At 40.9% G+C, this 24,911-nt stretch overlaps 1 protein-coding gene across 4 annotated transcripts in view; it reads right to left on the reverse strand.

Moving 5' to 3' along the window:
• Positions 1-24,911, reverse strand: part of DAAM2 (dishevelled associated activator of morphogenesis 2) — a 202,322-nt gene that overhangs the window by 13,084 nt on the left and 164,327 nt on the right. For all 4 annotated transcript variants that reach the window (XM_036380209.1, XM_054514303.1, XM_036380208.1 and 1 more), the window contains 8 exons: positions 22,107-22,213; positions 13,247-13,331; positions 11,625-11,731; positions 10,835-10,923; positions 9,908-10,076; positions 8,010-8,117; positions 6,534-6,594; positions 2,841-2,972 (listed from right to left, as the gene is read on the reverse strand). In XM_036380209.1, the coding sequence (XP_036236102.1) occupies positions 2,841-2,972; positions 6,534-6,594; positions 8,010-8,117; positions 9,908-10,076; positions 10,835-10,923; positions 11,625-11,731; positions 13,247-13,331; positions 22,107-22,213 (858 nt within the window). The remainder of the gene's footprint in view (positions 1-2,840; positions 2,973-6,533; positions 6,595-8,009; positions 8,118-9,907; positions 10,077-10,834; positions 10,924-11,624; positions 11,732-13,246; positions 13,332-22,106; positions 22,214-24,911) is intronic.

The raw sequence follows: 24,911 nt of genomic DNA on the forward strand, positions 1-24,911 counted from the left end.
GGTCAGCACCACATCTTGGTAATGGATTGTTTCCATCACTAAAGAAATTACTTTTGCTAATATTGGAAAAGTTTTTAAAAATATAAAATTTCCCCAGTTTGAAAAGATAAGTTATATTGTTTTAAATCCCAGCTGAGGAAACATGGCTCTGATTAACTCATGGTAATCAATTAACCACATCTAAATTTAGGATATTCAACTCCAGCTGTTAAAACTAGGGCTTCATTTTTATTAATAAATCTGTGAGTCACACCAGCTCTTCCTAGGTTCATTTGGATATTGTTCAAAGTCCTCCCTGCCCTACTACCTTTTTTGCTCAATTTTCTTTGCTTTGAGAAATCAAAAAAAAGCACAGGATAATCAGATGTCTTGGTCCTTCTCTTCCTTTAATTGTCTAGTTCCATTATGTCTCCATGGTAAGAAAAAAGCTTGTGATTCAACAAGCACAGAGAGCCCATTGAGGTTGGAAGATGTTATAAGCTTTGCAAAGCACATCTGGTTTGTTGAAATTTTCCTTTTTTTTTTTTTTCTTTTTAAGAAAGAAAAGAGGAAAAAGAGGAAGAAGAGAGGGCCAAAATAATATGAAGCAAACATGAGAAATGGCTCAACGCTGGTTAGGACAGACAGTTCCCTTACTGGAATCCAAAAGCAGCTTTTTGCCAGTGGAAGAACCAAAGCCATAGGTTGAGCAAAAGTTGGAATGGTGTGTGTTCAAACATAGCAAGGGTGTGTGAGGAGAAGGTAGAGTAACGTTTCCTAAGCATGTTATAGTCATTAAAATAAAACATCTCTTTATGTTGAGTGCTTTATGTTGGCTATGTCTAAAAAAGCGTACAACAACTTCCAGACATACTGCTCTGTCTGCAGGGAGTTTCTCTGGTTATTTTTAAAGCAAAAGAATGGCATTTTTCCTGAAAGTGTCTGATCAAGGAAACTTGCATTGCTGTGCTGGACATGTACCACTTGCTGATTTTTAACCCCCAACTGAACTTATAAAGAATCTGCATTGGGTTTTTGTCCTGGTGTGCCAAAAAGAAAGGAGCACCACCCTCTTTAACACCAAACCAAAAGTTTGCAGTCTAAGCCATGGACAGAGTGAATATCTTTCCAGAAATGTCTGCTTAACTATAATGAAATTGAAAAATTTACCCAGTCATAATACAAAAGCCCCCAGACCATAAGAGAAAAACCAAGTTTTTCTCAGTAAAAAGAGAAAAACCAAAGACCACTGAGAAAAAACAAGTTTTTCTCAGTAAATTTAGTGGGGTCACAGAATGTAAGTATTTTTTTGTGCTTAGAGAGCCAGTATGGTGTGAACATCATTATACTGGAAGTAGTTTGAATTTTCTCAAGCAATATGACAACAATGAAAAATGGAAGTGTTCAGAGCCAGGCTGGAGGGAGCTCTGAGCAACCCAATCTAGTGGGAGGTGTCCCTGCCCATGGCTGGGGGGAGGAGGTTGGAACTAGATGATCTTTAAGGTCCCTTCCAATCCAAACCATTCCATGATACTATGAAAAAATTAGTCATGTTATTCTCCCCAGAATTTTTTTTGTGGTGTTGGACTGCCCAGCTTTGCCCTCTGAGTGTTGCAACAGCCACTGCCCCACTGGTGTTTGCCAGGGCAGCCCTCCCTGACAGCCGGTGGCTCCGGCGTTTGCAGCTGCAAGTCACTATTACCAACTTTATCTTCACAGTGAGGAAATGTTTTTGAATCACAAAATAACACTACTGCAGAGGAACTGGATGAATGAGGAGTCTTACTGTCAAGATCCTCAGCCTATATTTTCAAAATCTAAGGCCTTCTGATCCAATAGCACAGCTTTCATTAGTAATGCAATAGGTCCTTTAACACTAAAAGGACTGACACCAGAGTGGAAACAATTCAATCCAAAAGAAATAACCCCTTTGCTTCATATAGCCAAGCACTTTTAACATGCCAGCCAACAAGGGCAGATTTGCCATTACATATAATTTACTTTAAAACTTGCTCTTCTCTAAACATTTTCATATGCTTATGATCTTTTCACATAAATTCTTCCTCATTCAGCTGAGAGACAGAGGGATTACTGCCAGATTCCAGCCATCAGCAAAGAACAAGCACCTCCTTAGGTGCACCAGTCTGGTAATGGAGGTGCAGACAGTGAAAGGACAAAATGATTGCAGCAGCACCTGAAGAATAAACATGCACATGGTTCTGGGTGTGTAAGAAGAAACCAAAAACTTCAGACAAACCACACATGTTTGGGATTTCTATCTTTGTACTGAAATACACCCAGTAACAGAGAAGTGGAAAAGATCAAGCATAGCTGGTGTAGCACTGTACCAGCCGCTGAGAAGAAAATTAACTCTATCCCAGCTAAAACCAGGACACCAAACTACCAGGTACATTTTTAAAGGAAAGAGACAAAGCACAAATGTCCCCCGATGAATGAGCAAAGTGGAATGCAGTCAGAAGGAGAAGGTAAAAAGATGTGAAGTCACCATCACTAACAAAGGACCCCTTTCTTAGCATTGGCTTAAAGGGCATTCCCTTCCACACTGTGGCAAGGTGTGGTATCCTGTTATGCAGGATACTGCCACTGCAATTCTATGCCACACAAGAATAATGCAAAGATTAGAAAGAAGTGGGTAAGAGCATGATCCTTCTTTTAATCCTAAAATATGTTCTAAATGGATATACCCCACATTAGAAAAAATAAGAAACTTCATCCTGAACAATTTTCAGTCTCTAGTAAGTTTTCATGGCAGTCCCATCACCTTAAATCACTGTTTCCATTTTAATTCAGGATTTTGACTGAGCTGATGAAACTCTATTCACTTCAAAAGGAATTCTTACCTTGTCTCTAGCTTCATTGAGAAGGTCTTCTAACTCTGAGAAGCTGAAACTGGCCACAGTGATGAAATCACTCATCACAGGAACAAACCTGTCCCCTGATTCTCGCATGCGTCTCTTCTGATAATCCAGCTCCTGAAAGAGAAGAGATAGAGACATGCAAGTGTCAAAGATTCCTCAGTGATGAGGAAGGCAGCAGGAAAGTCCATCCGTTTCACTCACTGCAGAGCAGGCTCTGCTCCCACATTCATCCAGAGCTCTTAACTTAGAAACCATTTTCTCACTAAGTCAGAAGTTTTTAGGCGAGAGAGGGAGGTCAAGGTGGGATGAAGGAAGGTCCTGGTTACAGTTTCATTTATCCTCAAATGACAACCATTCCCAAGAAAGCCATCAACATGCTGAGTTTCTAAAGCAATTTCATAATTTAAGCATCAACTACATGAAGTGCTGCATTTTTTCCCTATGCAAAATGACAAATGATAAAGAGCTTTGTGCAGGCAAGTGACTTTAGGATTTTTAATAGTGAGTTTTGTTCCACTGTCTCTTCCCATGGTCAATCAAAATGCTGTATACTTGGGAAAATGTGTTCTAGATCTGCTCTTTATTTCTCTGAAAAGCAGCAGGTGAACAGCAAAAAAAGACATCAGAATTAGGTTCTTCCACTGAAGGACAAGTAGACAGATGCCAGGTGCAACATTTGTTAGCATCCTAAGCATTATCTTGGACGCCATAAAAGTGACAGTTAGAAACTGGGGCTATTGTGCGAAGAAGAGTTATGGTAAAAGTAAAAAGAATACATAAAACCATAGGAAACAATGACCTATTTGTCTGCTACCTACCAAAAGAAAAAACTATGATTGCAAGATTCTTTCTGGCTCAAGTTTTTTAGTTTTAAGCCAAGATTACCCATAGCTATCTCTTCCCTGACTTTAATCATCATGCTTGAAACATGGAGAGAGCTACAGACCTCCTGAAACTAGCTAATTTATAGTGAGACTGGATGTCTCTCATGCCTGTGCTTGGCTTGTGTGCTGTTGAGAGTCTCATGGGGACAATCAAATTGTAATCTGGGCCTCATCTTTATTCTCAGCTGAATAATCAGTGAGAATGATAAAGCCTGACTTTCTCTGTAGGGAAAGCAGCATGAAGCAGCAGGTCAAGTTACGATCTGACCCTCTGTTCCCTTTAGAAAAAAATACTTTTGTGCTGGCTGCAGCTCTAGCTCCATGCATGTTGGGTGCTCTCTGTTACTGCTCATCAAAATAGTAGTTCACAGAGCTGAATGGGTAGGTTTATAAGCACCTATGCTGAGAAACACCTTGGGATTTGCTCCACACAGTGTTGCTGAATGCCAAGAACTACTTTGGCCATCAACAACCTAAAATCTGACATGATATATCTTTTGGTCTGGTGTGAGTTGGAAAAAGAATGCAACCACCACAAGGAAAGACCACAGAGGAGAGAAGGGGCAGGAAAGGCAATGTGGAGGTGGCCAGAGAAAGCCCACAATAAAGAAGTACTACTTCCCCTGCTTTGCATTAAATTCTCTTCTCCTGGTTTCCTAACAGATCACAAGGGACAGTCCTGGGAGCACTGCTCAGTACATCATTTTGCAGTGAATTTTGTCTATGTTACAATCGCTTTTAAATGAACCTTACAAATACAAGAAATATCACTTCACATGCTTCTAAGATTTCTTTTTCAGTCACTCTCATTCTAATTTCATTCTAATTTTGAAGCTTATTTTAGCTGAAAGTTGCTCCACTCTCTCCTTCCCCCTTTCTCTGGCAGGTGAGTATAACAATTCTGTCTTCTTACTCTCTGTTGAAAGCTATGGCATTTGGGACTGTTACTTGAAAGCAGGGTTTTTCAAAGTAAAATCAAGATTAGGTGGTCTGCTCTTCAATTTCAAATTCAGTTCTTCCCTGCAGAATAATTACCTCAAAATGCAAGAAAGCTTTAAATCTACACAAGCAACCAGTATGACTATGTAATCAGCCAGAGAGTGACACCAAAGAAAAATAAATTCCTCTAAATCTTCTAGAAATGATCTCTGCTAATCATAGTAGCACACAGAGGCTGGAACTGGCCCTGGTGGGCTGGGTTCTCTAGAGGGATGAAATGATTCAACCATGGTAGTAATCTCTCAAGTGGTGGTTATGATCTTCTTGCTGTGTGAGAGAAGGGCTCTGATGACAAAGTTCCCTTCCATTACTTATCCGTCTTCTGGAAACATCCTACACAAAGGCAACAGCTGTATGAATGTCTTGAAAATGAATGCATCTTATTTTTACATAGAAGTGAGCTGCAAATCCAGGAAGCCAAATGGTTCGTAGTACCTTTAAGAACATCTGACTGTGAAACTATTTTTAGCTTTCTATTCTTAAGGGGCCTTGAAGAAACACCAGTCACTGGAGCCAAAGCTGTGGTGAGAACACACTGGAAGAGAATCAAGAATCACACCTTCCCCTCCTCCCCCTTCCACCTGACAGTGATCTTCTATTGTTGCTACAGTGCTGCTTTTTACACGCCAGAAAACCACGGACTGAGCAAGCAGACTGGGAGGTGCTGGCAGCCTCAGAAGAAAAATACCATGGCAGGAAGAAGACCAAGGCAGGAAGATGGTGATTGTATGGGAAGGAGAGGTTGCCCATGGAACCCATGTATAGAAAAGAGAAGAAAAATCAGCTGTCAAGGCAAAAGGACAAATAATCTCATGAAAGAAAGCAAAACAGAGTTAGCTACTCACATTTCAAAGGGGGGGAATTGTCTGTCCGAGCCAAAAACTGGGCCTCTCTTCATGTCATGAACTCCATGTCAGCCTTTCCTTTACAGGTTCTTTTAATTCCCAAACACTGTACTCCATGTATGGAGCAGTATTTCGTCTCATTGCTGCATTTTCCTTTACCCCAACAATCCAGAAATAAGCTTGGGAAAGTTTGGGGGGTTTTCCTCACAGGAGGATCACTGGTTAATTACACAATGAACTGCTGGCAACAGCCAGACAGCCTGGGGGCCACTGACAGGACAAAGATACCTTCCTCTATCGCAGAGGCAAAAGCAAATTCAGATCACATGAAAGAAAAATGAACTCATCACTGTCTTGTTTCACGTGAATGAGAAGGACTGGAGGGTCTTGTGTTAGTCCCTTGTAAACAGGTAATCCTTGCACAGAAATCACCCAATGCAATTTTCAACAACTAGCTTTCATTAGTAGCAGTAATGTTGCTTTGCTTGCCAGCTCAGCTGCTTCATTTTTAACTAGTTTCTATCCTTCCCTTTGCCTTCCCAAGGTGTGCTTAGGGTAGAAGATAGGGTTGCATATAACAGAGCACTACCTGCTTACTACTACTCCAAGAGCCATGTGAAACACTTGCTCAGCAGACATCCATCCCTCAGTAAGAAAGAGTATGAATTTTATTTCTTCTTTCAGTCCATGCCACTTTTCAAACTGTCCTTTTACTTTCCAGGTTGAGATCAAACAAGCTTTTCATTAGCCTTAACTCTGCTAAGATCATCAGCAGGAGCTCCACATGAGAAGCTTTTATTTGTTTTTTCTTGGTTAATGCATTCTGGAATGGAATGGAAAGGAATGAAAAAAGAAAGCCCACTTTATCTTATCATAAAATATATACTGCCCCTGATTCTGAGAGAGATATTGTAATTGTGGCACTTTGGAAACCTTCAGATACTTACAGTTTCAACAGCTTTCAATCCAGTCTTTATGTTGTTGACTTCCTTCTCCAGCTCTACCAGGCTGCACAGGAGACAGAGGCAGAGCAGATAAAACAAAAAGAGCAGTGTTACTCAGGGGTACAGGAACTGTGCAGCAGCACAGACCACTGGCCCATCACGTCTGGGATCCGGCCTCTGGCACCAGCCACGCCAGATGACTGGGAACGAGGGGAGGGGGATCTGTTGATGCTCTGTGCTACTTTTTGTATGTAAGATGTAAAAGGAGGCAGACCCTGCTTGCCTGTGGTCACACTGAAAACTGGGATTTTCCTGGGAAGGAAGGGGGAGGCTGCCCTCAGAACATCTGCCCTGCAAGCTGTGCCTGACCCTTCGGCCAGGAGCGTACGCCCCACAGCCAGCGTGCAGAGATCAGCTGACACACCAGCAAGGAGCACAGCTTTAGCACACACATCACTGCAGTCTCAGATTATCTCTACATATGATTCTTACACCACATAACTACTAAATCCCATTAGCAGTACAATTACATGTGATTTTTTTTTTTCCTCCCTCCCAGTTCAAACTTAGTTTTTTTCCATCTGCACTTCTACCATATGGTAGTCTGGGCCAGCTTACACTGTAACTGAGCATAGAAACGTACTGTTAATGTTCATACATGCTTCCCTAGGCACAAATGTTACACTGAATGTCTGCTCATCATATATAAACGTGAGTTTCTTTTTTTTCTAGGACTCGTGAGAAAAATAAGTCTTGAATTCCAGATAACTAGTGAGCACCTATTTGTGAGTCAGCAGGCATCCCCTCCAAATATTTGGGGAGCAGTAGCTAACATCTCAAAAACACCACTAAAGCTTTAATTAATGCCTTTTAAGTGTGAAAATACATTAATTTTTCACTTGTCTTTCATTTGTTGACTAGTTCCTTACACGAAGGATCATGTGTGGGTAAATATTATGCATAATATTTTTTGAGCAGTGCTTTGGAAAGAGAAAAAAAAATTTGTATTTTGGGGGCTGGCTTCTGTAGTAATTTTTCACAAACACTTCCAGAACTGGACCATTGACTTTTTTGAAAAAGTATGATGCTTTCCATATTTCTGTACAAGACTGATGTGTGCAAAAGTTTGAACTGAATTGTCCTGAAAAAGATTTACTGTAGCCTCTGTGCCTAACTGACCCTATCTTAGAAACAAACCTGCAATTACCCAGAAAAAATAGCACACTTAGATGAACAGCCATAGAATATGGTGAGTGAATCACAAGCAACAGCCAGCCTAGTTAGAAAGTCTGATTCAGAAATAAAGTAAATACAGGAAAATCTAAGTAAAGCTATCAATTCAGTTATGTACAACTAAGGCATTACAATTGTAAGGCTGGCCATGGGTTTGGAAGACAGAAGTTAAAAAAAATTATGATAACTAAGTTAACAGAAATCGCTGGGAACTTCAGCTCTGAGAAGAAATAGCACTGGACTTACTTGACTTTTGCTGCTTCTGGAAGATGCTGCAACTCAGACTGGATATCTAGGATATCTGGATAATTCTTTTCAAAGATCATAATTAGGTAGTGCAGGAGTGTAATGTTCCTAAAGAAAACAAAATAAAAACAAAAGGTAGAAATGAGAAGGAAGATGGTCACAAGAAAGAAAGGATAGTGAAAGGATTGCGACAAATCAGTGAAAAATATTTGGGGAGGAAATGTGTTTGTTTGAACAAAATAAACAATGTGTCAGCACTTAGCAGCTGTGCTACTGAAAGAAAAGTGCAAAGGATTGAAATGGATTAGTCCTTTATGAACCATCCTTCCTAAAACCTCAAGCAATATAATGCATCCTAATTTATTCTGGGACCACCAGCATGCTTCCATCCATGTATGTAGATAGTGTAATAGAAAAGAAAATTGCATAACACAGTATAATATTTGTCACCAGATACTTCAGAGAATAAACAACTAATAGTACTAAAGGGACATTAACTTTTAAGGGAGAAGCAAGCTGTCCTCAGAGGAAATGTGGAGAAAAAAACCCCAGAGTTGATCAAGAAAAGAGAAAAGTTCTTGAAGATTGGAAAAGCTGCAAAAAAACTACAGCAGTAATGAAACAGCTGAGCGTATATGTACTAACGTAAAACCAATGGCAGCCCAAGTAGGAGCAGATGGGATTGAGTTGTATGAAGGATGCAGGAGAGGGTTTAAGGAAATTTGTAAAGTAAACAAGAAATTCTGCATGTAAAGAGAACAGACAGCCATAACAGCTACTTTGGGTGGGTGTTATGTGGTTAACTGACAGGGAAGATAGCAGATGGCCACTGTTTCACTCAGACTGGAGCCTTGGAGCTGGGAAACTGGTGAGGGAACAGAATCTGCACAGGACATCTAATACATGGAAAAATTAAGTCAAGCTACATTAAAGCAAAAAAGAGTTCAACATTTGCTATACAACTGTTAGCCTTGGAACACAGAAAAGGACATTTTGGTAGTCAGAACAGTACTCTGTTAGTTCAAACTCTATTAGGTAGGGATGAATTTCTTATGATATTTTACTGCCATCATTCATTCTGTCACACCTGAAGTAATTTAACCACAACTATGGTCTCAGCAGGTCTTAAAATTCAAGGAAGGTGCAAGTTAGTAAGAACCTGCAAGCTTCTTACCCCAAGGAGTTTCCTTTCTCCAAGGAAAACCTTAGTGCTGCTGTAGTTGAAAAGTCATATTCTCTACCCAGTCTCAGCTGGATTAATTTCCAGAACCAGTATGGGGATATGGGGCAAAACACAGAGTGACTATAAAGACCTGCAGTCCATGTAAATGAACAGTAAACTCCACATTCCAAAACCAGCTGTTTTCCTTATCTGCCCTAGATACAACCAGGATCAGTCTCTCTGAGCTATGCCTTATGGTTTCATTAGTGGTATACATAGAGGAAATGTTTGTGACAGTCCTGCCTCAGAAATATACACCATGTTTCACAGGAGACATAAAATTGTGCTCAAAAGTTTTTTTTCATGTTTGCTATTTTTGCAAGACTATGGCCATAAAACTTTGGTAGAAAGAGAAAATTCCATAGAAATCCTTTCCTCCCTAAACTTATTTCAGTTTTTGTGAAATACATTTTGTCATCTATGCATAAGGTTGCAGAAACACACTCCAACATCAGATGTGCACAATCCAGAGAAACAGCAGAATTTGGTTGCTGTGTTAATAGCTGGTCTTAATTGCTGCAGAATCTTTAAGAGTGAAGAGCACTACTTAAATGCCAAGTAAGACATGATTTTCAATTGTCTACAGAGCAAAAAGCAAACAAAAACCCCATTTTCCCTACTATGCTAATAGATAGAGCAGCACAGTTACCAACATATTTATGGCCTTTCACCCCACCTGTCTATGCTGGATTTGGTGTCCGCAATTTTGTTCAGGCTGGAGACTTTGAAGCCATAAGCGCTTCCCCTTTGGCCCTTGTTCATGTAATTCCCAAAGGCAAGAACTACCTCCAAGAGTTGCCTCAAACGCTTGCTTCGGATGAGTTCTTTGGATGCCAGAAGAATGGCTTGAAGAGAGAGAAAAAAGAAGCTGTTATTGCCCAGTGGCTGTTTTTAACATGCTGGGGCCCATAATTTGAAATACCCTGAATAGCATTTGCACAACAACTGCTGCAACTCTGTCTGGGTGCTGTCCTTCCTGCACCCACACAACCCCAGAATGAAGGCAACTGGAAGGAAAATGCACTACACTGAACTTGTAGGAAGCTCCTCTCAACATAGGACCAAGGCTGTACCTCACACTCTAAAAGCATAGCCAGTGAGAACAGAGGAAAGGCTTGAGCTCTTCTGAAAATGTAGAGTAGAATACACTCACTTCTTCTCTGCAATAACCATGGATGTGATACAGAAACCACACACCTCCCCTGCTTCTAGGTTACACGTTCCCAGATCATCAATGTCCTGAAGTATCTATTCTAAGTGCCCTTTAAAGAGAGAAGATGCAAGGACTTGAGGGCGAGAAGGGAAAGCTGACCTGTACAGAAAGGCTATGAAAGTTTTTGGCAGCTCAGCACAGGCTGACAGCACACTGCCATATTTGTCAGGTCATATTTACAGTGTAACAACCATGGAACAGACTTTATTAAGTCAATGGGTGAGAAAGAAGAGTGTCAGACTGAACTTATTTCTTAGGATACGACATGCCTTGGGCTCACTGGCTTTACAAACACAGCATGCATGTAACAGCATCTCCTTGGAAGACAAGCCCCTCTTGACCTTCCCTACCTCTCTACCCAACTCTTAGAAAAAGCTCTCTTAACCATACCTTCCACTTTTGGTTTTGCTTCTGCCAGCCTCTCTGGAAACTTCTTCTTAAAGAATAATGCTTGCAGCCGCTGCTGGTAGTGGTCAATCCTGCATGAAGGGCAGAGGAAAGCCAACACTGAACTGGAACTCTTGAAGTCCAGGGCCAGTATGCTCCCCACATAATCTAATGGTTGGATGTTCAGTACCATGAAGCCAAGGCATAGGATTATGGACATAGTTCAAACAGATAACACTACACAATCAACCTTTTTATGAAAATGGTGGACCTCAAGTCCCGTTTTGCTCTCAACTGAAAAGGAGCTGGAAGAATTCCCACTATATTTAAAATATAGTCATGGGAGATGCCAGCCACACCTCCATTAGCAGAACAAAATGTTAATCCTCATCAGGGGTGTAGTAAAGTCGGAACAAGAAAGAGGGTCAGAGGATAAGGAGATGAGATAGCTTGACAGAAAAAGGGATCTATATGAAATCCTGACCCCTGGCTACACTACATCTGACACTTGTATCTGCATTCCTTTTTGTGAACAAATTTAGGCAGAGGAGGCAGATTTCTGCTTGTTGTCAGGGCACAGGCCCTTATGCACAGAGAGTGCTTCTTGTCAATAAAGTTTGTGTCATGAACAGAAATATTTGTAACATTCACAGGCTTCTGGCAAACACAGGGTATAATGCTGGCCCACAACCTTGCACATTCCCCCACAGTGCCAGATGATCCATTTTCAATAACAATTACAGCTGCTTCCAAGAAGTCCTGTGTGCACTCTCCTGTAATGTACCAAACAGACCTGCTCATTTCGAAGAGGAAACGATCTGCCCGGGCCATGCGCTCGATTTCGTGTTTGTGCTCCTCCAACAGGTCAGTATCGCTCTTTTCAGGAACAAACTTCAGTAGCTAGAGTGAGAGACACAAACCAAACACTGAGATGTGAGATCCAAGGAAAATGAGAGGGGGACAGAGGAGCACAAACAAACCCTGGTGTAGTGAGAGCCCTCAGATTTCTCTGCTACCACTGGGAAGCATTACATTGACTCAGCCGTGTGACCATAACTTCAAAAAACTGCAGCTGTGTCTACAAAACTGACCTCTTCTAAACCTTTGCTTGCTGTTCTGTCTTTATCCTTCACTGACCCCATTAAGATTAATTTTTAATTCTATGGGGAATTTCCCATTTCAAAATCCTAAAGGCCAACTGCTACTGCAACTTACCCAAGGGGAAGTACAGAGAGAACTTGATTCCCACAGCACTACTTGGAGTTTAGATTGGTGCAAACAAGAGCAGGATGTGTCCCAAACAGAGTGAAGTACCCATCGTGCCTATCGTACATACAAAGCCTCATCTATCTCTCTCGGGTATGCCCTCCACTGCTGAAACAATAAACAATAACCAAACAACTGGATATGCGTCTGACACTAGCTGCTATTCATATGCTGACCTTAAAAGCTCATACTTGGACAGACTTTTGACAGAACTGGTGGTAGCTGTGCTTTAGTATGGTTACAAATACTGCCCTGCACACAGCCTCAGCTCACACCCACAAAAACCACTCACAAGGCATATGAAGCACTCTGCCTTTTACCACTTGTTAATACTTTATTGCACTCTGCAAATATGTGATATTCAAAGGTGTGGAGCATCAGGAGCTTGCAGTGACTTCTGAAGCAGCTGTGGTTATTCAGAGAACATGACAAGTAGGCTATAAACTTCCAAAATGGAAAAGCTTTTGGTTCATGATTAAACACTAACTGCCCAGAAAGAAGGAATCACATTTATTAGACAGTTCATAATTATAATGTTTTGCACACTCCTAAGGAACTTTATCACATGTCTCTTTGGTCAAAGCATCATCTGTCACCTTCTATAAATGGAAATTGGGCAATGGTGGTGTAATTGAGGGGTGTTCTTCCTCACAAGTTATACAGCCAACCAGGTGCTGGTGATGGAAGTACCTGGCCCCCCCTTCTAATGGTTCCTGTGATTCCTTCTTGTCCTGGCTCTAATCATTGACCTACATAGCCTGTTTCCTGACACCTCCCAATAGAAAAGGCAGGTAAAGAAGGGAGATGAAGAAAAAGAAAAGAGAAAAGGAAAACAACAGCAACAATAAATACTCAGTGGGAAAAAGTAGAGATAGGAAAAATTATGGAAAAGAGAGGACCTAAAAAGAAACCTCATACCACCTATAATCATGCAAATTTTGCACCAAGAAGAGAAACGGTTACATGACAGAGGTATACACAACAACATTGGGGAAAATACTTTTCACATGCTCTCCTGTGCAGCTCCACTGACATGACAGAGCCAAGTTCTCATCTGCAGAAAAACAGCAGTGCCAGTAGACACATGCACTTGAGAAAAGGCAGTGAAGGACCTAAAAATAAGTTATACCCGATTTTAGTCTTTCTCACCTGCTCAAGCATATCTTTTGCTAGGTCTTCTTGTTCATCCATCTTCAAGATTGCTTGTCTGATTTCTTCATTAGACAGCTTCAACCTTTCAAAAGTATCAGCATTGTGCCATTAGTGCAAAGCTTAAGTGACTCTGACAATTCAGAAAGTAGGAAGCCTGAAACACTGCACTAAACAGGCATGAAGCAGCCACAGCAAGCTCTACTGTGACATTGCTATTCTAGAATATTCAGAAAGAGGAATAAATCAGTTCTAAACACAGAGGTTTTATGGATAATATATTTTTATCCTCTTCAGCTAATCAAACATCAAATATCAGATGGGGATTAGTAACAACCAAGTCCTCATAGCTCAAAAGTACTTCCAAGCTCCCCCATACCAGACACCTCCCTTATTAAGTTCTTTTGCTATAGTAAAACCCTTCATGCCCATGTGACTTCTGACTGTGAGCTCATGTAACATCCTGACTTGTGAATATTAAAGCATCTCCCAGAGTAACAAATAATGGGACTGAAAACTCCCTTACTGAGAAAGAGTTTTCTTGCAAGAAAACTGCTTGTGCCAGGTAAATTCACTCTGTCAGCAATGACAGATGACATAGGAACAGACAGCATCTGCAAAACCATGTTTCATATTGTGAAACAAGCTCTGAAAACAAGAGCTTTTTAATGTTATCTGAGGTACTAAGATCACACTCTCCTTACCACCTACTCCTGTCAATCTGTGTACAATGACTAGGAGCCACCAGCTACAACTGAACACAGAATCAATAAAGAAAAGAAGTCTCAAGGTCTCCACTCAAAATCCAGGACAGATCAGGAGTCATCAAAATTTGTCATTACCAAGATGTTGCTTGATGGATACCTGAAATGAACTTGGTTGTTCCCAGAGCAGATGTCAACAAAGAAATGCACCAACCCCAACCCATGATACTCAGTCATTTCAGGAGAGTAGGAAATACTGAAGTGAACCATAAAGGAAAAGCCATTCACAAGAAAATCTCAGTTTTGGGACTTAAACAGTAGAGTGTAAAAAGAAATATTTGAAGAGTGAAGTCTACAGTCTTCATGGACTTTCTACTATCAATTAATTAATAGTAGAAAGAGAAAATGCAAATATAAATAAGAGACAGGCTGATGCATGAAGCAAATGTTTTAATCTTCAGTGCTAAGAAGTTCCATGCTGAAATTTCATATTGCCATTAACACTTGGATAGAATCACATTTTTGGAAAAATATGGTAAAAGCAAAAGAAAAAGCTTTTTTTTTTTATAGACAGGAAATATTACTAAATATAAGACACTTAAAATATTTTAATATTGCCCAATATAACCAACAGCTGGAAACTAAAATATGAATCAACTGACATTTGAAATCCTGTAAGTATTACATCTCTGAACTAATTCCTCTTATTGTGTTCAAAGTTGGTCATCATGTAATCTTTCCACAAGGAGGGAAAACAGATACCAGCTAAGCAAGATGAAGAACTGAATTTCCAGAAAAGCTTCATAATTGGGTCATGCTCAGATGAGATATAAGGATTAATAGTTTTACAATGGAAAGGTTGGAAACTTTTTATTTCAGGTCATTAGTTTGACCCTGGATGAAAAAAACAAACCTAAGTACATGAGGTTCTGCACAAAACTCTACAGCCTCAATCAGAAAGTGGAAGGCATACTTTTGGCTTAAACAGTGAATTGTAAAGTCCACAGCTATGTGACTGTGATCAAACACTGTGACCAGAGAAGGGCTAAAACTGGTGGCTGTGGGCCTGGTCCCTAGGAGACACATACCCACATGCCCAAACAATTCAGTGCCTGAAGTTTTTAAAGTGCTACATTTTGTTGATTATTCTTCCTTTAGAGATCACCTTTGCATTTTTCAGAATCTGCAGCCTGCAGATGAGACTTAACTTGTAACACAGGCACACAGTCTGTGAGAGGGAAAGAAATAAAGCAACCCATTAACACCAGGGTGGAGGGGTTTTGTTGCTACTTTCACAGAGTTTACAAAGAATGAGGGTGCATTTTCACGTGTTTTCCATGCAAGTAACTGGAGCAATTACTCACTGACCACCCATTACACAGTGGAAGTACCTCTGTTTGTGTTTGGGGATGCAGTAAACAGGACCAAATAAACAGGTTTGAGGTACAGCAACACAACGGTGTTGCATATATTACCACTGATTTTGCTGTTCTGTCCAGAAGCCCAAGGATTCCAAGCTCTTCTGTTTGCTGCCATTCGTCAGCATTAAATACACTTGAAAACATCTTCTGTTCAAAAATAATTGAGAGCCCCAAGGACAGAGAGTTATACCAACATTTCTTGGATGATTCTGTGCTCCGCCAGCCATCAGCAGAAAAACATCTGGTTTGAATGGTTTAGCCCACAGCAGAGAAAAGCAGAAAGCTTGCCAGTCCCCTGCTGAGAAGCAGTTTAACTTGGTCATTTACAGGACTGCAACAGGGTCATGGTGCCTGCAGGTGTGCATCCTAGATTATTACCAATCTAATTACTAGTACGGAAGGATTTACAGCAGAACAATCTTACTCTTCCAAAATGGGCTTGTTCTTCTTCTGGGACAGGATGCCTTTCAAAAGCAACAGTGACACAAAACACAGATCTTCCCATTTACAAACTGTCTGAATAAGCAGCCAAAGAATTGTTAATCAAGTGATTCTTGTATTTTCAAAACTCGTGCCCAGCCATGTAGCAGATCTTAAAGATGGCCAGCAGTAATGTGAAACAGATGTTCTCCTTTTAAACAGAAGCAGGTGAACTGATTAAAGAAGAACCTAAAGCAGATGTGTAAAATCTTTCCATTTAAAACTGAAAAGAGGCATCCCTAAGAGCCTAAAACTCATATGAAAGAGCAAAATTAAAGTGCAATTATGGCCCAAAAACTTACACTACAGAAATTAAATTTTGGTATCTATTGGAAAGCTGCAATGACTTTCTTACAAGCTTTGCAGATCCAGGTACTCTTCCTCCAGCTGCTGGAGGTAACTCAATTTGGAACAGCATACAATTCAAGCTGTATTCCCTCTGCCTTACCCTTCTCGAAATCACGTATCCTGCAATCACGACACAGGAAGTAAATGTGACCAGAACAAAATACAGTGCCCCTTTGCTCAGCTGCAGCACATTCACTCATAGCACACATACTGCCTGTTTTTGTTCAACAGGAGCCTGACACTGGCCAGATGAGGAAGGAAAAGGATCTTTACTGAAAATACTCCCTCCTTCTTCCCTCACCCATACATCTGGTGGCAGTATATGGAAATCCAACTGCTTGAGTCATCTTCAAGCAATGTTAAAGCTCAACAAGTACCAAATAACTTCTGATATGGTACTTAGCCTGCCTCCCTCTATCCCCTCCGGCATCATAAATAATCTCTATTGACTCTGCAGAGTAATTCATCACTAATCTCCCCAGGACACCTCGACTGATTTAACACCAGCTTCACTTGCAGACATCAAGTGGTTTATTGTTTCATCCTCTTGGAGAACGCCGGCAGCCTGACTCAGAACATGCCTGGGAGACATGTTGCAGTTTTACATCAGCTTCCCTTACAGACACCCAGTGCTCGCTCATTTTTTCTCCTTAAATATACCCATTGATTTAACTCACAGTAACCTCCCCCCTCTCTTTCTCCCTCCCATGAATCAAAGCAAAATGCTTGTCACTCACTAACCATCTCCCCCCCCAAGGAAAAAGTGAGTTACATCATGGGCTTGTTCTTTGGATCTTTCCTAGTTTTTGAGAAGGAAGCATACTTTCCCACTAACAGAGAAATTGAGGTTTTTTTCAGCTATGTTAAGTTCCCATAACACATGGATCACAGACCCACTGTTCCTTTTACCTTGGAGAAGAGGACTGATTATCATGTATCAAGGACATTTTATACCTCTTGCTGAACTATGGTGTTCCCAACAGATGCCAATATAGTACCTGTGACAGTGACAAGCACTGATTGATACTTAGCTAAGGCCAGTTTGTACAGCTCACCCAAATCTTAGCTTTAGTGACTGCAGAATACTCCATCTCCACAAAGTCATTTCACACAGGCAATTCATTGCCAAACTTTGTGACTGAGACAGAAGCCTTGTCTAACTCCTGAGCTCTCCTAAGGCTCTGTACAGCTCCCAAAGTGCAGGCTTTTCAATATCTACATTTTGGGAATACTGTTTGTCACTAATCTGTAAAGGCCTCCTCTCAGAAGAAGCATTCAGGAGGCAGGCTGGTCTAACTACACATTCAGCCAGAAGACAGAAAGATGCAGCCACTCTTCCCACATCCCCTTATCCCAGCTGCCCACTCATCTCATGAGTGAAGACAAGAGTGCTTTCTCTTTTGTGGGACAACAGCTGGGACATTTTACCAGGTACATCTTACACCATTATATCAACACGTTGGGGAAAAAGAATTCACCAGCGCCTTTTCAGAACATCACTGTGGAAGTATTCTGGCAAGTACAGAAAGAAACTGGCTTTTCTTTTCTTGTTCTCCTTCAGCAAAAGCTCATGAGTAACCAAGCAACTTTGCATTTAAATACTCTCAGTTACCTTCCAAGAAGGATCTGGGGATGACTATCTTTCTGAGCCAAGAAGAGTAAAGCAGGACCAAATATGGGAATCCCCAAATTACCCTGAGATACTGATGAAGCAGTGGGTTTGTCTTTTATCACAACCCTACCTTCAAGTTCCTCAGACAAGATGGCACTGACTAATGTGTTCAGTTTGCCTTGGAGTATGGATTCAGCATAGCAGGTAAAGCCATTTATTGTGGACCTTTACTTAAAAACAAAACATCTCTCCAGGAATCCAGTAGGCACTGGTTACTGCCCAGTGTTTTTCAATGCAGCACACTGAGGAACAGGAATGCTGAGTCCAATCAGCTCTTTCTGTATCAAGATATGATCTGTACTCCAGAATATCATAGTGCTTCAAAATTACCTTAAAACAAGGGTGAACACTGAATTGTCCCATTGCAGAAAGGCACACAGGGACTGGGGCAGTGCAAAGCTGGTACACAGAGTGACATAGGCTGAATAGTTCATCCCCTTCATGTCTCAACTGAAAAAGTTTAAAAGCACTAAAGAGGTACAGTGATGTAAGAAAAATAGTTTATGTCTTTTGTATTCTCATTGGAAATTCTGCCCAAGCCTTTTTTCTTCTCCCTTACTGATTCACAAAGCCACAAACATTTGATAAACCTGCCTGCTAGTACCTGTCTAATGTCACATTCACATTTAAAACTATTCTTGTGTAGTCACATTCTGCTTTCTGCTACTACTGGTGTTATGACATTTTGCTAGCATGCCTACTGTTTCCAGCCTCTTGGGAAGGTTACTGCCAACTCACTGAGCTACAGAAATAACAAACTCATCACATTATTCAGAAGAACACTGACATAATTATTTCACTGGAAATAATGCAAAAAAATGTGCACTAAGTTCCGTAAGTATATGTTCAGCCTTCTTCCAAGCAAGATGTCTCAAATAACTCAGTCTCTCCAGAGCATTTCACAGTGCAAGACAGTGAATAGTACATATCTTGGGCATGTTCTTCAAGGCCATTTAAAGAAATGACACTACAAAAACAGAGCAGCAAAAATATTATCAATTACTTAAGTAATGGAGGCAGGGAGAAGCCATAGCGGTGAGAGAGGTCAGAGAAATTTCCAGCTGCCAGGTGAAAGCAAGGAAACATAGGGATCTGGGATGACTCTTACAGACCACACAAGTCTGACAACAAAACTCCAGCCTGGAGGAAACTGAAGACATCAGGAAATTCATGAGAGATAGCAGATTTCCAGTGTGACAAAAGTAACTATATGTTTGAAACACCATTAAGAAAGCTAAATTTGAAGCTGGTGGCCACCTGAACTGACTACAAACAGATGGTTCCATGCCCTGATTTAACTATGGCCTACTAGAAGTACTGTGAGAGAAACTCATCTTATGCTTTTTAAGCCTTTGAAGATGGCCTATGGAACAGAGCTTTGGTTTAGAGCCATCAGACTCTATTAAACAGGGACAATTTAATCCTTTCTCTGCAGGAAAACTGAAAGATGCTACTATCGAGTAGTTGAAAGAGATATCTTTTTATGGAAGTAAAGATTGGGGAGGAAGGTTTATGAATTTGTTAGATGTCAGCAAAAATCAACTAGCAATTCAATTTTCATCTCTTTTCAGCCTACCATGTGGTAGTCTCTCTGCAAAAGAAAGCGAGACATCTATTTCTCACTCTTGATATGTTTTGGCTTGTTGGACCATATGAAATATGGGCTCTGCCTGACCCCTTCTAACACAGTGTTAGTAAAACAAAAACATTTGAGTAGGGGAGGGAAAGAAAACCCAACCCATGCAGCTATTTTACTTTAAAGGACATGATGGTTTAGTGTAAATAAAGGGGGAATAAACTACAGGGATATATGCACAGTAAGAGTCAATTGGAAACAGCTGTTGGCAGATAGTGTGGCAACCTGAAATCTGGGGCTGCAGCTCTGGGTTGCAGAAACTCCTTTTGTTTGTCCCCAGTTTTAAATCCCCTCTCACTGTATGTGTGTGCACACCCCCATGCACGTGGTGAGCTGTGCTGCAGGAGCACAGCCGTGCTGTGCTGCAGCAGCAGCAAGTGCATGGCAGCAATGCAGTGCAGTGCAGAGCAGGGATAATTTGGCTGGGAGTGTCTCTTCAGGGTCTAACCTCAAGGAGGAAGACATGGGGTATGAAAAAACCTGCAAAGGGGTTATAAAGCCCTTTCAACTATTGTCTGCAGCCATTCCTTCCAATTCCTGTCTTTAATATCAGAACCATGTAACAGCAAACCGCAAAAAAAGAGGCAAGAACGTAAAGGTGCTATTTCAGATCCCAAAGATTTTTTGCTTTTCTGGTTGCATTTAAAAGGGAGGTTTGGGGAGGAATACCAGTCCTGCGTCAACCTGAAAAATATTTCTGATATTCTGGGTGTAACACTATCTGTTACAAACATTATATTATCTAAGCCAGTGGGATAGCCCTGGCAGGTGGTGTTTCCAATACCACAGCAGCAAAGTTAACAGAGCACAGTGCAAACTTGCAGGCTCCATAGGGACACCACAATCTCCAAATCTCTTTCCTCCATGTTAGACATGCTAAGAATAAGAGCAGGATATTTCCTAGTGAAGAAGCTGACAGTCACAAAACACAGCTTTCACCTCTGGTTTGAGTCCAGACTAGCAGTTCAAGTTCCACTAATTTCATGGCAGACCTGGAATGAACACATGCCATGTATCTTGAAGTGCAAGGTTCATGCTTCAATAACCTTGCTGCTGGAGGCAGCAATAAGACAAAACACTGAAACTGTCCCCTCTCTCTTTCTGTATGGAGAGGATTCTTCTCAGGTAAGATTGCCCAGACTTGCCCACCAGAGGAGGTGAATGTTGAAAAACATGCATTGCTGCTGTCCAAATTGCTTTTGATTTGGAGACATAAGATTTTTACAAATAAATATCTAGTGCCATACCAAGTCATGGACCACCTTCCTGGATCCTCCTCAGCCCAGCCAACTGAGCACATGTTACCACTTCCAGGAAATGCTCCACCTGCTTACAGAGTTAATCTGAACCCCAGACACAATGCAGTAGGTTCATCAAACAGAATGAAAATCCTGGTGCCCTTATGCCTCTCTCTCTGCCCCAGCCTCAGCCAGCTGCCAACACCAGCAAAGACGTGTGTTGGCAACCTCTGCAGAGAGAGAAATGTAAGCCTTTCCTCAGGGAAGGTTTGGATGGTGGGGGTCCTGCTGACATGCAGGCTAATGCCACATAAGTAGCATAACGAGAGCCTCCACATGTTTCGCTAAGCAAGGGAAAGAACTCACTCCATTCCTGGTGGTCTGGCTGCAGTCTTGCTTTAACTATCAGCTTGCTAGAACAGACAAGCATCACATCCATATGAACCCATATTTTCTACTGCCCAATGAAACACTTTTGCTGCTCAGTACTGCCACAGTTTTGTCTCCAGCCTTGCTGTTCCTCCTCTGGTAGGAAAGGCAACTTTCTCAGTTTGATCAGTGTCTGACAAATCTGATAGTGACAGACCTCAAACCCAGCACTCATGTTGGTAGAAAGGCATGGGGAAAAAAAAGGACCCTGATGTCACTGCATTTGAATGCATTAGTCATTGCAGGAATACACAAAGGCAACTCTTGGCTTCAAAAACATAATTTACAAATAGAAGACTTAATTCTTCAGAATATTCTGATTTGGAAGGCACCCACAAAGATCATTGAGTCCAACTCTTTAGTAAATGGCCCACACAGGGATTTAAACCACAACCTTGATGTTATTAGCACCATGCTCTAACCAGCTTAGCTCACCTCAGGTCTTGAATATGAATGCCAGTGTTTGCCACTGTTCTCACCACAAGTCCAAAATGAACATCACACTCAGCTCTGCTCTGTTCCAGGGAGATGGTCAGAGCAATATTTAAAAAGAAATACGCAGAACAGAGATAAATGACAGAAATAGAACATGGGGGACACATTACTTAGAGTGAAGTGCAAGCACTGCCAAAGAGCTGCTTTCATCTACCAATGAGTACTGATCACTTTCTGATGATGAGTCTTCTGATAGAAGCTGATTCCCACCTGTTTGACATACAAAATGTGTGTGTGTGGATATTTTTATTAAGTGAGATAACATGTATGAGAAATGTCCTTTTATGACACTGTAAGAGAGGTTTATCTGAGGCTCTGCAGGTATTAAACAGAAGATCTAGTTGGGAAAAGAAACACATCCACTTGTTTAATTTCATCCCCTCTTGCCTCTGCATTGATCATGGCACACCCTGTGAGCTAAGGCTTAGCACACTTACTTGGAAAGGAGAATGACACAATTCTGGGCCCTCCGGCCATCAATCACAGAGAGCTCTTTCACCTTTCGTGTGGAGAGGTAGAGGTCTTCTGTTGAGCCCATCTCTTTCTGCATGTATTTCAAAAGGGAGAGAAAACAATCAGTATTATGTTTCTCACTCAAGACTGATAGACATAGCTCAGTGTAATGAACAAACCCATCCCAACCTAGAAATATCCACCCACATGATAAGAAAAGGAGACGGAGGCAGAAAGCATGGGAGTAGATCCTGTGTTACTGGACAAACAGATATCATTCATTAACATCTATAAGTTCATCTTTGATGCTAAATGCTGGACCTGATTCTGACCTATTGGACTCACTCTATCATCAATTACATTATGTTAATGTGAAAAATGGGTGTGATAGGAGAATCAGGCACATTTTGAGGAAGATCACTGGTGTCACAGCATATCCTTCAGCAGATGCCTCCTCTAGGGGTTACACAGCATTCTTGAAAGGCTGCAGCATAAGCAATAAAGCCCATCTGTTATATCTTATGGCTGCCACTGCACCTGACCAATCCACATTATATGAGAGATGCAAACAGTAGGGCATGATGGCATTTATCTTACTAAATATATCTTACTAAATGGTAAAAATCTACATTTAAACTATCTTCTCTTTAAAACAACCTAATTAATACATTTAATAATACAGAAATCACCCTTTTGCAAAGTTGTCTGTATAACCCCATTGCCATATTCATCACCTGAAAAACACTTGAAAATCCAGTCCAGAACATTTGTCGTAGCACACAGAAATCAAACATTTGCAAACTCAATCTGACCATCAAGTTTTTATTTTCTCAGCTAACTGCTGCAGGAACTATTTATAAAATGCCTTTTCATGACATATCCATATTGTCAGGCCTTGAGATTTTGAGATTTACCAGTATAATGTAGCTTTGAATGCACCCATCAAATAAGCAACACGACTTCTTTTTTAGCATGTAACAGCAAGCATGCTGAGTCAGATCAAAAGGTCCATCTATCCCAGCATCCTGACCCTGGGAGTGGCCAATAGCAGAAACTCAGGGAAACATGTCAGATTATGGCAAGCACACAGAATGGGTGCTTCCCAAAATTCGCTCTCAGGACTCAAGGTTCTGCGACTCAAGGCTTACTTACATCAGCATGACTAAACTCTAAAGAGATTTTGATACCCAAGCATTTGAGTGTTCAGTGTAAATCATAGGTTCATACTGCTAGTTGTCATTTCAGTTATTGTTACAGTCAGCTACCACAAATCTGTGTTGCTCCTGGATATACAAAGGACTCATGCAGCCACATCCAAAAGTGTTGCAGTGAGCCACCACCAATAGAAAGTGACATTTTTAAATAGGTATAATGCACCAGCTGAAGCCATGCACTTAGTAAATTCTTCTAGATATGCCTACAGCATCTAACTTGGCAGAAATAAAATTGCAAAGTTACTCAATAAATCAAACAGTGTTTTCAAAAAAGGTAAAATTGGCATTGGGTAAGTTTATTATTTCTGAGAGAATATCTAACAATACCAACAAGAGGAGTTTCCCCAATATAATCTGGCACGTAGAGATTTCAAAGTTTTCTTAAGTTTTCTCAGTTTGTGGGGAGGAAGACAGGGGAATATGGACATGGGCAGCTGTTGAAAGGAAGAAAGCTACTTGCTGCTCTGTGCTCTTGGTTTAAAAGCTTCACTGTTCCTCACCAGATAATATTTACACACAAGGACACCTGGATAGTGACAAGCATCCATCCCAAGGGAAAGAAAGTTTCAGCCTTTGGCTATGTATGTGACGCAGGGGTTTAGCCAGCTTTCTTTAGAGCCATCCAGCAGGAATGGACATAATAGTGTCCATGCCATTTCCAATTCCCCAACCCACAGAGTTCAACACAGATGAATAACTTGAACTATTCAGACATGACCCACTACTTGGTCATAAGGGCTAGACTCAGCTAAAAATATATCCTCTTCAACTCATATTGAGGAGAGAGGTATTTATAGCTTCTTGGAGTCATGTGTAAGCAAAAGCAGATGAAGCCTCAGGTTTTACCAAAGCCAGATTCCAAGCTTAATTCAAGGAAAACAGATTGCATATGGACTATCCATATTTTCTCAGACACAGAAAAAGAGGAGTAAGGGAGCAGTGGCAACTAGCTTTTGTAAGAGAGCCCAAGCCCTGAACACAAGAACACTTGGAGCTGGTGTCAACCTGACAGCCAAGATGACTAAGTTTTATGCCATCACCCTTTACTGACTTCTCATCTGAGATAACACTATGTTATGTGCTTCAAAGAATATTTCAGATTTGATATTTTAGTTGAAAATTCAAAACGCAACTAAAATTTCAGTGGTGAAACGACTATACATGTGGAATGTGTTCATCACATTGGTGCCTTTCTTCAAATACAATTTGATTTTGGTTAGCTGAGGACTCCTACCATGGCAGCACCCTAGCTTCTGGCAATTATCAATACTTCAGAGAACTATGTCTACCATATTGACTTGTTTTGATATGTTGCCACGTTAGCCACCCCCATGTGGCAAAAGTTGTGAGCAGACTTCCCAAATACCTGAGCACTCATGGTGAGAACTAATTTCTTCTGAAACCACCTGAGATCATATGATCATATCTGATCAATCCTTTCCTGATAGCATCACTCTCACTCAAAATTGTTGCCAAGAATTTTGCTTGAGAGGTAGCCAGTTTAAAGACATGTGCATGACCTAATATCTCTATCTAAACACCATTTTAATCTTTTGCTGAATTTTCTGGGGTTTT

Source organism: Molothrus ater, chromosome 3 (assembly GCF_012460135.2).
Source record: "Molothrus ater isolate BHLD 08-10-18 breed brown headed cowbird chromosome 3, BPBGC_Mater_1.1, whole genome shotgun sequence".
NCBI classification, from domain to species: Eukaryota; Metazoa; Chordata; class Aves; order Passeriformes; family Icteridae; genus Molothrus; species Molothrus ater.